This window comes from Pagrus pagrus, assembly GCF_965226575.1.
Source record: "Pagrus pagrus genome assembly, chromosome: 5".
Lineage (NCBI taxonomy): Eukaryota > Metazoa > Chordata > Actinopteri > Spariformes > Sparidae > Pagrus > Pagrus pagrus.
In genome coordinates this window covers 26,684,277-26,698,411 of record NC_140189.1, presented here as the reverse complement: position 1 = coordinate 26,698,411, position 14,135 = coordinate 26,684,277, and the positions used below count along the sequence as shown (strand labels likewise).

Genomic DNA, 14,135 nt, shown 5'->3' with positions numbered 1-14,135 from the left:
TGAAAAAAGCCGTCTTGAACATTATTTATGAAAAAATATTTTAATTGAAAACTCAAAACAAAAACATTCACAACACTCACCAGACAACTGCAATCATGAAGGCAGAATCACAACTTTGGGTAGTGCATGAACAGTCTCACTTAAGCCTCCAGAAGTATTTTGTGAAATACCCAGACTCTTGCTCTTTTGGACTAAAAATCAACTTTGTTTCCGTGTTGCTAGGAAACAAAGTCGTCTCCTTTCTATTTTCAGCAGCGACATCTTTACTCTCATACTGACTGCATTCCAGTAATCTCTAAAATGTACCATTCCTACTTTCCTAAACTCACCTCTTTAACACCTAAAGGAGAAACACTAATGTGATAAGTGATTCAAGATGTGTGAACATTCTTCAGTTGGTTTGTAATCAGTTCAACAGTCTGTCTCAGGCCATGATTGGCTTGTTGAGCTGGCAGGCTAAACCCCCTCACCAGCTCGACTGGTTTGGTTAATCCCTCCTCCGGAGCTGCTCTTCAGGCTGGAGGAAAACATGCCTCGGTACATCGCCCTCTCTTTTTGTAACTCCCGGTTCAGTTTCTCCTCGGCTCTCTGCAGGTGCTTCCTCACATTGGCATCTGCGATGGAAAGATGAAGAGCGTTTGTTTTGGAAAGGCATACTTTCCTTTATCCCACAGGTGTTCAAATAAACAGGAGATGGCTAGGAGAGAATCTGCAGAATTATGCTAGAAATATATATGGGATTTATTCAGAAATATTCAGCAATCTGTGACAGAACCAACAACTTTCTTTACATCTCTCTAAATCAGTCTTTAACATTAACAAATTGATGACTAAAGGCAAATGTAGTCAGTCAGTGAAATAAGAAAAGAGATTGCAATTTTGTCTTTGCAAGCTCTGAATTTGCAGTGTTGAATATTTTATCTGAATGACCTTTAATACATGACATATTAAAGTTGTATCTTGCTTGTTTAATCTGTGACAAGATGTAACTTGTTAATTTGTTATTTTTGGAGGTGCTGCTAGGCAGATTCTTTATCTCTGGACAGAGCCAGGCTCGCTACTTCACCAGTCTTTATACTAAGATGAGCTGACTGGCTGAAGCTTAAGATTTAATGGACGGATATGAGAGTCTTATTGATCTTCTCATCAAACTGTTGGCAAGAATGCAAATATATATGTTTCCTGAAATGTTGAACTAATTTAAATATAATAAATTATTCTAACTATATTGAGTGGTTATCAAATATAAAACAGAATCACGATAATTAGCAACAGTCTGTATATATTGGTTGTACTAAGTCTCAAAACAACAAATATCCTTTTAAAATTATCTGTGAAAACTGAACAGACAGACCACACTAGACACTTTTTGGTTTGTCTGATACACGTCTGTTGTGAAATATATGCTTCCACTTTAATCAGTGCCAAAGTCTATTTTCCTCTCAGTAAGACTAGTAACTACACTGACTTTGTTTTTCGCTTTGAGCGCCACCAAAACACTCCTAGTACACAACAGTACTGTGGCTGCATGCATCCTGTGTAGACATTTACAGAGGACCAACGTAAGCTTGCAGCAGTAGTTGATGTTCCTAGTGGTACACAGTGTTTTATCATACACCAATCACTGACTGGCTTTCTGGAGGCATGCTAGGAAAAACACTACGTTACACCCAGAGACGGGGCTCACCACATGTATGTATAATGTTATCTTTTTTTCAAAACAGGTTTAATGTAATTGGTATCGAAAAAGAGTACCATTTAGGAACCTGATTTGAAGTCAGGGTATCGGCATGCGTCAGCCCTACTCCCTGCAATATGTCAAACTGATCAGCTGTCAACAAATGCTGAAAATGGCTGCTGTCTTGTTTTGTAGATGCATGTTTGACGAATGATACTATAGTGGTAAGTGCTGAAGAGTTCCATCAGATAAATGCTTTGAATGTGATGCTACAGCAGCTGGAAATGTTTGGTTTGCATTAGCAGACACTCGATACAGCACTCTATAAATATTGACCAACATTGATGAGCTTCATTTCTGGTGAAATGTCCTGTAAGTAACACTGTTGTTGTTCGGGAGTTTATTAAATTTCCTCACCATGGCATCCCTAGACTGAAGCTACATGACCAGTGCAGAGGTGGTACAATACCACAATAAGAAATTTGGAGATTTCTAAATAAATGACTATTCATCCGGACGATGGCCTAAGCCTGCTGTGCTCTTTTCTTACCATTAGGCTGCACACTGCAGGCCTGGGTGAGATACTGTTTGGCAGTCTGTGCATCTCCCATCTCCAGAGTAGCTACTCCAGCCCTGTACAGTGCTTTGACATCACCTGGTCGCCACTGCAGTACCCGCAGGCTGTATTCCCGCACACGAGCATAGTCAACACTCTGTTTCTGCAGCAAACAGGCTGAAAGAAATATATATGTACATATATAATACAAAATATTGTACATGCTGTATCCAGCTGTCAGTTTCCATTTTAAAGCAATCAATGTCAAAGCTCTCTTATAAAGGAAGTCACCTCAGTGGAGCATCACTGACTTGCAGAGGGATTTGTTGGTAGGAAATGTTCACATTGAAATGATTATGCTAAGGGCTCAATATAAAACTAGTGACTTCATGAAACTACTTAACTCAGAATATTTTTCTGAAGAGCTACCACTTGAATAGATTTTAACAGAATCTCTGATGTATTTCAGTCTAATCGAGTACCCTTTTCACCCCTAGATTTGCATGGTTATGATATTTTATCTACCAGCTAAGTTGTTGTAGCAGTCCACTTGTGTGTTTCTCAGTGCAGCCTCCTGTTCAGGTGTGAGTGCAGGCATCTCGTGTCCAAATCCTTTCATTGACGTCATCACTTCAGAGTCGAGGCCTCGGAGGATCAGCAGAGCCCGGTGATAACGCCCGATGGCTGAGCGAATGTTTTTCTCTCGGTAGAAAGCGTTCCCTTCCGTTTTCATTTGGGCCGCGTCCTCCAGCAAAGTCCAAACCGGCTTTGTGGAAGTCTGTCTGTGTCCAGAAAAGCTTGGTTCTGCCGCTGCTTCCTGCACATCCATACTCTCCTCTCCTCCTCCAGCCTCCATCTCTGCAATGGAGCTAGTCAGCTGTTAAGATGAATGAGTAAATATAAATTAATCAGTGAAGAAGCTGCCGGAGGGCAGTTCATACAAAATCAGACACATCAATTCAAGCTCTTATTCTGGAGGGGGTCTTGCTGAATTCCCAGTCTAGTGAATGTTTTATGTGTTTTTCAACTTTAATAAAACATCTTCTTTCTTATACAGTTGCATTATGGATATTAAATGATTCAATACTAGGACTTTTTGACTAGGGAAGACATCAAGTTCACTGATATGAGCAAATACCATGAGCTTACTGGAGGAGAAGTGTGGTTCGATTGTTTACATCAAGCAGATAACTAATATCTACATCGATCTAGGGGCGTTACTGTCCTGGTTTTATTGATATCTGGAAGATATAAGTTTGGGTTTACTGATCTCATACATTGAATGCTTGTCCGTCTAAATTCACCATACATCGATACATGAAACGTCATATCATCAAAAGTGATTTTGTTGGCGCATCAGCAGCCACCTCCACCCCACGTTGACAACACTTTACGTTAAATGGCCACTTTTGGTATCATTAACTCACGTGTGTTACTTGTGGTTTTGCTAAAGGAATGTTAGCTTGCATCGCTATGCTAACACCCAGAGCAGCAGAATCGGGGTTGCTAGGTAGCAGGCGTCATAATTCGAAGACGTCATTGATACTGAACATTCTAAACGGACTTCGGCGAACGTTCGACACGTTAACGGTTTGCGCCTACAGCTAACCGAGCTAGCAACGTTACTACGCTAACCTCACCTGCGCACACTCTAGCGAACTCCCAATTCTGTTCAACTCAGGATGTCTAAACATTTTATTGGTTCGCTGCGTGAAAGTGCGATGTGTAAATTGCTCTGCGTCGTCTCACCTTACACGCCGCAGTAAAGATACTCAACGGACGGCTACTTCTCGCAGTTGACAGTCATTCTGCTGCCGTACAGGCGCTTCCTTGTTTTCAATGAAGTGGTCAGAACTTCAACTTCATGCAGCGCTACTGCCACCGTGAGGCCGAACCAGGAACTATCACCACATAAACGCAACACAAACCTGAATGTGTTTTTTTAAAAAGGGGACTGACAAAGCATCAGAAAGAAGATGTTTACCCAAGGAGCTGATTTGTTGGTTTGTCAGCAGGATTACATAAAATCTACCAAACGGACTTCAATGAAACTTGGATGAAGAATGGGTCACAGCCCAGAATAGACCCCATTAACGTTTGCTGCCAATCTGGACAGAAGGACTGATTTGTTTTTGACAGTTTTGTTCATTTCTGAGGAAATAATGCATGGATCTTGATGATGAAAACCAGGCATATTTAGATGCCTGGCATCTTTAAGTGAGTACAAAAGGAGGCGGTTCGGTCTTGTTGGAGGTATGCGCTCTACTGAGTACCATTCTAGTTCTTACCATTCTAGGGGCGGCTTTAGCTCAGGAGGTAGAGCGGGTTGTCTAGTAATCGGACTGGTTCGAATCCCTGGCTCCCCCAGCTGCATGTCGAAGTATCCTTGAGCTTGATACTGAACCCCAAATTGCTCCTGATGAGCAGCTGGCACCTTACATGGCAGTCTCTGCCATCAGTGTATGAATGTGTGAATATGAAGTGTTGTAAAGCGCTTTGAGCGCTCTGTAGACTGGAAAGGCGCTATAGAAATGCAAGTCCATTTGGTAATTAAGGCTACTTTTTAACCTCAAGATTGTAGAGACTCCTTGGGTGATGTGCACTTTAAATGAAGTTAATTTTAAAAACAAACTTTACTTGAAAACCTTATGATCGATGAGACATGATTGGTGCAATTACCTTTTAATACTGTATACACCACCAAATCAGACATAGACATTAACCTTACAATATGAAGTAATACAACAAACCTAATTACACTTTTTTTTTTATTAACCAGTGTTCAATTGTTGCTGGAGGGGTGCTGAGACAGAAACACACAGGACTAGATTATATCCTGTAATATAAGTATCATTAACATGTTGAAATGTGCACAGTGGAGGCCGTAAAAATAATGGCATGCAGGTTGGGGAATAGCTTAAGTATCTGTGCTTCTGTCGAGCTGAATGCATAATGCAGAGCATCGATGACTATACTGTGTCATTCATAGACAGTTTCACATGTTCATTTATTTACCTTCCAGCTTATTTGAGCTTTAATTGGTTGTTTGATAATTAAACATAAGATGACATTCGTGTCATGAACCAGTATCATAAGTCAACAGGCTCAGTTTATTGAACCTCAATTAAATAGAACTTAAAAAATGCACAGTAAAAATAGCAAAGTGATGACTTCTTGCACCTAGATCAAATGATTTATATAAAAACAGAGACATGATAATATAGCTCCAAAAGACATCCCATTAAACCATTTCATTTTCAGTCCTGCAGATTTGTCGTCAACATTAATTCTGTCTCATTTTGAACTTCAGGTTTCTCCTTTTCATCTCTTTTGTCGGTCCCATTGTTCATTAAAACTAGAATGGATGTCGGTTTTTGGGTTTTCACTTTAAATACGTCCCACTTCTCAGGAATCACTCCTTTATTGAAGAGCAGGGAAGCCAGATAGGACACCAACAAAGTGACAACGATAGTGGACAACATGCAGATTGTCCTCACAGGAGAGCGCTGGACATATACACCATCCTCAAGGGTGCAACCTGGGAAGTGGAGAATGACTGGCAACCCTATCGATGGCTCACCGCTCATCACTCTCATCAGCACTCCAACCAACAAGCCCATGATGGAGCCGTAGCCATTGGAGATGTTACAGAAGAGGACGCAGACAAGTTGAGGGAACATGATGGTGTAGGTTATATCTGAGCCCAGGATCCAGAAAACTATGATGCTGTTCTGTAAGAAGGTGAGCGATGTGCCAGCAAAGCCCACCAACACCACGGTGACACGGATCACCCACTGGAGCTCTCGATCTGATGCCTGCAGGGGAGAAAAAAACATTGAAGCAAAAACAGAAACTAAATAACCATGATTCTGTTCTTCTCCTCTGGTCTCCTCTTACCTTGGTCCTCAGGATGTTCTTATAGATGTTGGATGTGAAGATGGAGGCGGATGACAATAAAGCAGAGTCCGTAGATGACATCACGGCAGCAGCTATTGCTCCAATACCGATGATGGAGATGTAGTTTGGGGTGAGGTACTGCAGAGCAATGGGCAGAACCTGACTGGCCTCACCACGCTCGTATGGGGACGGGGATCCGTACGTGGTCGTGTTCCAATCTGATGCCAAAAAAGTTAAGATGTGACATAAATTTCTATGGTCTCACTATTTTTTTATGTTTCATTCTATTGCTGTACCTGTTGATGCCGCGACTGCTCCAATCAAAATTGGCGGGACTCCAAGTATGAGGACGAGGGGAGCTGCAATAAAGCAGGTGATCCTGGCTGTGGCTGACGAAGAAGCTGACAGGATCCTCTGGTGGAAGCTTTGATATCCCAGGTTACTTAGAGACTTGTATATAAAACAAAGAAAGTCACTCTTTCTATATATTCACTTGTTGTTACAAGTTAGCTATGCCAACTGACATTGCTAGCTTTGGAGTGGCTGGAGGAGAAGGTTGGACTTGAACTTGAATTTATGTAGAAACGAAGAGACCAAAGTGGACATTGATGGAGGAAGCTGAGAAGAGAAAAAGAGAGAGTGACCAAGCAAGAGGATGAACTAGAGTAAATCTCAGACTGGCTTTTAGTCGCTGGCGAGAGCGTTGCAAAATAAAAGGCTGCGAGACAGACACCGAGCTGGACTTGTTGCTGTTGAATAGTAAGTCACATTAGCTCGCTTGCTAAGTTACATGTCTTTCGTTGTTCAACTTGCTTGATGTTTGGCTGTGATAGCAAAGTTGTCACAAGTTTTTGATCATAAGCCAAGCCCATTAAGACAGGGGTTAACCGGTAGTATGTCATAGCCAGGTGTTGTTGTCTCTGGTTCAGGTTACGTGCAGAGAGGCAAACAGCAAATCGGATGAAGCGTGCACTTCAGCTGCATACACATAAAATCCAGAAGGTTGTGCAGAGGTGTGGCTGTGTTTATTTGATCATTAGATGGTAATAATTGGTAAAAAAAAAAAAAAAAAGGTAATAATGTGGCCCTGGAAACTTTTTATTGATCTGACTCGCTATCTTCTATTTTCAAGTAAGGACAACTCGAGCTGAACACGTTTTTATGCTTTAACTCATCGATATGAAGATTAACCAGAAGTACAAGTTTTTCCGCGTCGCATGGCGAACCACTGCCTAATTCTCCACTAGTCATCAGTGACTGCATGTATACAAAACAAGCAACATTACAAACTTACTGAATGTAGTCCTTACCAATAGTAAGAAATTATCAATCCACCTCCACGCTCTGTCTCCATCCACTGAACCAATCCAGGGGGCCTGGTAGGTGAAGTTGAAAGCGGTCTTGGTGATGTCAGCTGAATGGGGGTTCATCAGGATGAAGGGGACACATAACCACTGCGGAAAAGACAATGAAGACGATGAACTGCTGACATAAAGGTTTTTAAAAGTGCATATTTACTGGATAAGTAAAGTAGTGTGACAGTTTAGGTCAGGTTAGATGCTTGGCAGGATACCAGGGAGTCACCATGAGCTTTTTATAAGATCTGATCTGTCCTTCATAAAAATTACTTTCCTGTGCAGATAAACTCAACAACAACACTGGTTTATACAAGCTTCAAGATGTTTAAGTGTTAAGTGAGGAACTCACCAAAGTAATGAATATGAGGGTCAGCTGTATGACGTCTGTGTAGGCCACGGAGTAGAGGCCTCCCATCAGCGTGTAGAAGATGGCTACAGCAGCAGAGATCCAAATACAAAGAGTGTAGGGCAGATCCAGGATCACACTCATAGTTGCACCTATGAAATCACACAAATTTAATACATTGAACACTATTCAGACTAATTCCTTATTCTTTTTAAATATCCACTGTTCATATCCGGATTATTAAATCTTCAGTTCAGTTAAAAACAGATTATGGTCATAGCTGATTATTGCTGACCTGTTAAAGTTGTTGTTCTACTCAACTTTTCTTGTAGTATTGTAATGTAGGGGGTTAGGGTTAGGGTTAGGGGTTAGGGTTAGTTTTTCAGGCTAACAAGTTGATAAATACAGAATGTATTATGACAAATGGAAAAATAATGTGAGAAAACCTGAATCAGTGTCACTTACCTAAACCAATAAGAGTTGCTGTGACCCAGATTACGTCAGATATCAGCAGCGCCACAGACAGAACTCCACTTATCAAATTTCCATACTTGATCTGGAAGGGGTCCATCATCGTCACATATTTTTTGTCTCTCATTGTCTTGGCGAAGAAGAGCCCACCTTTATCGAATCACACAAAGGGAGACAGATCTGTGGCACTGCACGTAGCCCTGCATTTTGCCACATTAGCTTTGCACTCCAGCAACATATTTTTATGCACATTTGTTAGTAAATAGAGCCGAAGTGACGCCCTTTCTGTTTGAGTTGTGCCATGAGCTACACATATGAAGTTTGTCAATATCAAAGATGATTTCAGGAAAGTCGCAGTTCGTTAAACTATCATCTAGTTCTGTGTCAAACCGCTCATCACCAACACCAATATGGCCGCCAGCTCAGTACAGAAAAAGTACTAAAAAAGATGAAAACCTCAATGAATGTGTCCATTATGACAACTGCAGTTATGTGAAAGGATAGTTTGTCAGTTTTGTGAGCAAGCTAATATACAGGAGCAGCTCTACGGGGTTTAAGTTACAGGTTTTGGTGAGCGTTCAGCGAGACTACATCACTAACGCCACTGTTGGCTGTGTAGTCTTTATAATCAGTCTTATATTTCATTAGTTTTATAACAAACTGCAACTTTCTTGAGTTGGAAAATGATCTTTTAAAGTCACGGCACAATTCAAGCAGGATCAAAATGTTATTTGTGTCTCTCCATACAAGGGAAACTGGAAGTGGTGTGACTTCAGCTCTCTATTAATTAGTATAAGTGTCTGAAGAAGAAGGAGCCGTCTTCCTGAATATTCCTATACCGCCTAAAACATGGCTGCTTTTTGTTTTTGTTTTGTTACTTCTCGTTCTTCGTCTTTGAGGTTCATTAGCAGTTGGCAAAGAACTGGTTTTGTTTCTGGTTCACCACCTGTGATGGAAATTCTGTAGAGCTGGTGACCCGATGTCTTAAGAAGCAGCGTTTATTGACAGACTTGATCAAGGGGAACAATAACGACCAGTACAGAGTGAGCTTGGTCAAACCTTATGCTTTACTGTATCTTTTTGGGTTGACGCACATGCATTCTGTGCACAGACAAAACAATCAGTCTAATCTGAGAGGTGCTGCTTTAGTAAAAAGTCTATTGTGTCTCCCGACTGATAGCCTTCACTCTCAACCTTGGTTTCCACAGAAATGGGTCTGGACACAGAGCAGAAGAAGGTCACTAAATGAGAAGGGAAATTCCTTCACACCACCTCTTCTTCTTCTACTGCTCTGTTTATTAGAGTCATGCATAATGTAACCTATACCAAAAACTTCTGACAAAACTATGCTTTGCTTAGCCTTATTTATTCTGCTCGGGTACATCTAATGCCAAATCTAGGATAACAATCTACGAATTACAAAATAAATCACATTTTTAAAGCTTCGTTTAGAAAAATTATGATATTCAGTATAATAATTAGAGAAAAACTAAAGAAAACCAAAAAACTGTCCTACCAACAATGAAAGACGTAGACTCTGTCACTGGAATGACAGCCCAGGTCAGTCCCATGGTTGGAGTGTACACCATCTCTGTCAGACCAACGATGAAGCCCCCTCCAACAAATGTAGCTGTAGGAAACATGCATAAGCAACATCCACAAATACACACCTCCACGTACATACTGTAAACATATCCCAAAGAAAGAAAGAAACGAAAAAGTACATCTGATGAGAGCACTGTTCTGTTCGGTGCGTTATAGGTTGAAAAATTGAAAGAAACGTGTTCTAATATACTTAAGTGGTTACCAGTTAATGCTAGCTAGCAAACATTAACGTTATTAATGCTAGCTAGCTGACGTTGATGTTGCCGATGCTAAAGTTAATGCTGCTAAGGCCAGCTAGCTAAAGTTAGGCCAGTACAGCACCCTGCACACAAACTGTAGAATGCAAATTTTTTCTCCCAAAAAACTGGCAACACTGGAAACACAGACATCACGTGATTTCAACGCCATTATACGATTGGCTCTCAAACCTTGGCGGAAGCTGGAACCAACTGTCCAAATTCTTGCACAGAGGTAAACAAAACATTTTTGGACCTGACAAAATGTTTTAAATTATTGACTCACGATCACAATAATGTTTTTTATTCTGCACCTTTCTACAAGCTCTGTAGATATATTCCTTTTAAAAACGTTAACAATAAGACCTTCAACATCCCAGACCAGTAATTCTGGTTCTAAATGTGCTACAACTTGATGTATAAAAAACTGTGTGAGAAACTATAATAGGCATCACAGTGGAGTCCAAGGGTGCCACAATGTGCCTCATTGCCTCCATCAAACACTCACCTGTCATGGTGAAGACTCCCACCGCAAGGCTGATCCCTCTGTTGCCCAGCAGACTGACCTCTGTCTGGTCTGCCTGGCTGCTCTTCTTCACCCGCTTGGACTTCATGGAGGCCCAGATGCCGGTCCCCAGCACCAGCAGGTAGAAGAACACCATCACCACCACTCCTGGGACGTTCAGGCTCATTGTGTGACTGTGTGCGGCAGTGACTGTCCTGGTTAGAAAAAACAGATAGAGCAACAGATATCAATCAATTACATTCGTTCATTCATTAACTGCGATTTAATTGTGATAAAAATGGAACTACCAATAAAATTACAATTGGTTTCCACTGGAAACAGGCAGACAGGTACGTCAGTAGAGAGACAGGTAACCCCTCCAATCTTTTCATGATGTCTATTGATGGAGGTATGCGTGTACGTGTCATGCATTGGCATCTACCAGAGCCTCTTTTTTGATACCGCCTGGGAGGCACATTTGGGGGTTAAAAACAGCCTACTGGCAAAGTCCATGTACTGTACAACAATTCACTTATGTTATTTCTCTTTTTTATATAGATTTTCAAAATCTTCATCTTCAAATAACGTTATAATGCTCTGTCAAATAAGGTAAGTGCAGAAATGAATGTAACACATTTACACATTTTGTACTTTTACTCCACTATATTTAAGTGATAACTATAGTTACTAGTATGTTGCGGTTCAATTCACAGCCATTTTTATTCAAGAAGTTTTTAAGCTGTTATAAATCAGCCACTGAATCAATTTACATACTTTTAGCTTTTTATTGTATTCAAATATACGATCTGGGGCATTTACTCTGGGTGAAATTGTATCAAACCACCTGTTGAACTGCAGAATATATGACAAATACACTTTGTACAAATGTTACGGCCCTAAAATAATCAAGGAAACACAGGCTCGAACACAACAGTAACATATAGGACGCCGACTCAACGCAGTCAATTCAAATAGCCTATAGGTGTTTATTGAAAGTAACCAAACGGCCGTAGCCGAACTCAACCCCCGATAAGAAAGATGACCCCAAACAAAACAAAAAGGGACAGGAGTTCCTGGCCAAAATCAACAAAAGAGAGAGGAGACCCCAGACCAGCCTGCCACGACCGTCGCATCCGGGATCCCTCCCAACTAAACCTACCTAACCAAAACAACTGACCTATAGGAAGAAAACAAGAAAGGGACGAAAACAGGACTACCAGGAACTCAAACCCAAAGTGAAAAATAATAAAGCCCTGGCGCTCTAACAGGCCAGGGAACTGCAGGAAACGGGCCCATGAACCACAGCGCTGGACACGGTAACGACATCAACATCACAATCCGAAGCCGCAGACTCCGGTAGATCAGCACTGGACAGCGCCACAGCGGCCCGAGCCTGATCGATAACTTCAGTACCGGACAGCGCCACAACAGATCTCGGCACAACAGGAGATGGTGAAACAGGCGTCATCATTGTAATATGATAAAGCCTATTCCGCCGTCTGCTGTCCTTCTTTGCTGTGATTGCCAACACCTGAGCTCAGGTAGAGCAGGGCGGAGACAGGACACACACACACACACACACACACACACACACACACACACACACACACACACACACACACAGCACTGACATTTGGCCACACGTACAAAGATTCTGGGGGAGAACCCGAAATCTGCGGAGCCGCTCGGTTCGCAGCAGGCGGTTAAGAGCAAGCTCTTTTGAAGATGTGTCATGTCTGCTGTACCAGAGTGAGATTAATGTTGCAAACAGCTAGCAACCTAAGATCAACAGCAACTTCAACTTTAATGTAAATCGTTGTGTTACTTGGCTGTTAACTGTGACTTTAAATAATAAAAAAAACATCAGTGTCTGAACTTACCTTCTCTGCTCTGCGTCTGCTGGACTGACTGTGAGGAGTAAACTCATCTAACAGGTCCAACTCTCTCTCTCTCTCTCTCTGTGTCTGTCTGTCACATCTTAACTCACAGCCTCTTCTTCAAGGCAAGGCAAGTTTATTTGTATAGCACAATTCAGACACAAGGTAACTCAAAGTGCTTTACAGGTGCATACAATTACAGTAAAGGCATTTTAAATACATTAAAACAAAACATTAAAACAAGTTAAGAAATAGGAAAGTGGGCTAAAATAGAATAGATTTCCTACGCCAGCTTCCTGGTTTTTTGCTGGATTTACCTCCCATTGTTCTACTTGTCACTCGTCCCAGTGCACTTTATATTTATCCTTAAGACCCGGTCGTCACCGTGAATTCAGTTTGTTTACGCTACAAATTCTGAAAAAGCAGCCAACCAGCGGTGATAACCTTGAGAGACCCCTTGTCTCCACTTCCACTCGACCCTGAGTTGGCCCCCAATCCAGCGGTAGACAGGGCCTGTCACGACTGGCGTACTTGTTAAGAGTGGACTGAGGGACCGCCCCACCTATCATTTAATCCCCATAAAACCATTCCTAAGTTAGTTGCGAGAAAAATTAGATTTGCAGTTTTGGTGTCGTGGGAAATAAAAAAAGTTTTGAATTCAGAAATTAATGTATGGTAGAGAACATATCAGGATGTGAGAGCAGGGTTGATTCCCCTTCACCTAAGGTGTGGGGGTTTGTTAGTGTTAGAACAGGAAGTCATATGAGAGACAGGCTGGTAGATGGGATGACAGTTTCTGTCCAATAAAACATCTGAGGGTCACTGCCCTGGCTGTAGTCCATTCTAACATGTACGAAGAACAACAACACTAGATACTGCACAACATGTTAGATTAGGGTTATCTAGAACACTGTTAAACTAAGCTTCTCTGGCTTTCGGTCCAAAACCCATTGCTCCAAGGCATGCTGGGGAAAATCCATGTATGCCCCAACTGACTCTCAATGTAACTTAACAAATGTTTGCTGAGAGTGACCCGAGGCTCAGAATAAAACCTGTATCTCCTGTTCTTTTTGTTTGTTTTTTATAACTGTGACTATGTGTGCACCAGACAATAAACTGCAATTTTAAAATATGTGCAATGAACATTTTTAGAGCACTACTCCAGCAAACTGACAGCATATTACAAAACTTTGGTATGAAGCTTTAGACAGGTAGGATCAGTGAATAATTATCTGTCACTCAGGATGTGATCGGTCACACTGATGGAGCCTAATTCCTACCAAGGCTGCACCTAACGATTGTTGTAGTTGTCTGTTTATCTGTTAAGTATTGAGTCTGTGATGAGAATTTTGTACTACATGTAGAGGAATGTGAATTGATGTTACATAGCCCTCTTGTGAGAGACTGTTAAATGTGAACTGTGACCTGTGACTTGTGACCTCTTCTATGACCTTGTTATTAGGGCCCAAGCAGGGAGCCTGCAAGGACCCTATTGTAGTGAGCATTTTTTGTCCCAAATGATCGCATTTTTCACTGCCTGAACATACCCCAAAACTCACCAAACTTGGAACATACAGTATGTCACATCTGCCGAAAAATGTTATAA

General features: G+C 41.5%; 2 protein-coding genes across 4 annotated transcripts; both read right to left on the bottom strand.

Moving 5' to 3' along the window:
* Positions 1-21: 21 nt before the first annotated feature.
* On the bottom strand, positions 22-4,085 carry ttc9c (tetratricopeptide repeat domain 9C). 2 transcript variants are annotated; one of them, XM_084352704.1, is made up of 4 exons: positions 3,984-4,085; positions 2,760-3,111; positions 2,229-2,411; positions 22-614 (listed from the first exon to the last, which is right to left on the bottom strand). In XM_084352704.1, the coding sequence occupies exons 2-4, from the start codon at positions 3,088-3,090 to the stop codon at positions 457-459; spliced, it is 672 nt and encodes a 223-aa protein (XP_084208830.1). In that variant the 5' UTR covers positions 3,091-3,111; positions 3,984-4,085; the 3' UTR covers positions 22-456. The 2 variants fall into 2 exon arrangements, with proteins under 2 accessions (XP_084208830.1, XP_084208829.1); XM_084352703.1 differs by lacking the exon at positions 3,984-4,085 and adding an exon at positions 3,662-3,726.
* Positions 4,086-4,900: 815 nt separating this feature from the next.
* LOC311257206 (high-affinity choline transporter 1-like) lies at positions 4,901-11,154 on the bottom strand. Of its 2 annotated transcripts, XM_084352700.1 has the most exons (9): positions 10,973-11,154; positions 10,656-10,867; positions 9,823-9,936; positions 8,301-8,456; positions 7,839-7,987; positions 7,442-7,585; positions 6,428-6,581; positions 6,132-6,349; positions 4,901-6,049 (listed from the first exon to the last, which is right to left on the bottom strand). In XM_084352700.1, exons 2-9 carry the CDS (start codon positions 10,837-10,839, stop codon positions 5,492-5,494), a joined length of 1,677 nt encoding a protein of 558 aa, XP_084208826.1. In that variant the 5' UTR covers positions 10,840-10,867; positions 10,973-11,154; the 3' UTR covers positions 4,901-5,491. The 2 variants fall into 2 exon arrangements, with proteins under 2 accessions (XP_084208826.1, XP_084208827.1); XM_084352701.1 differs by lacking the exon at positions 8,301-8,456 and having other exon boundaries at positions 10,656-11,154.
* Between the last annotated feature and the right edge of the window lie 2,981 nt (positions 11,155-14,135).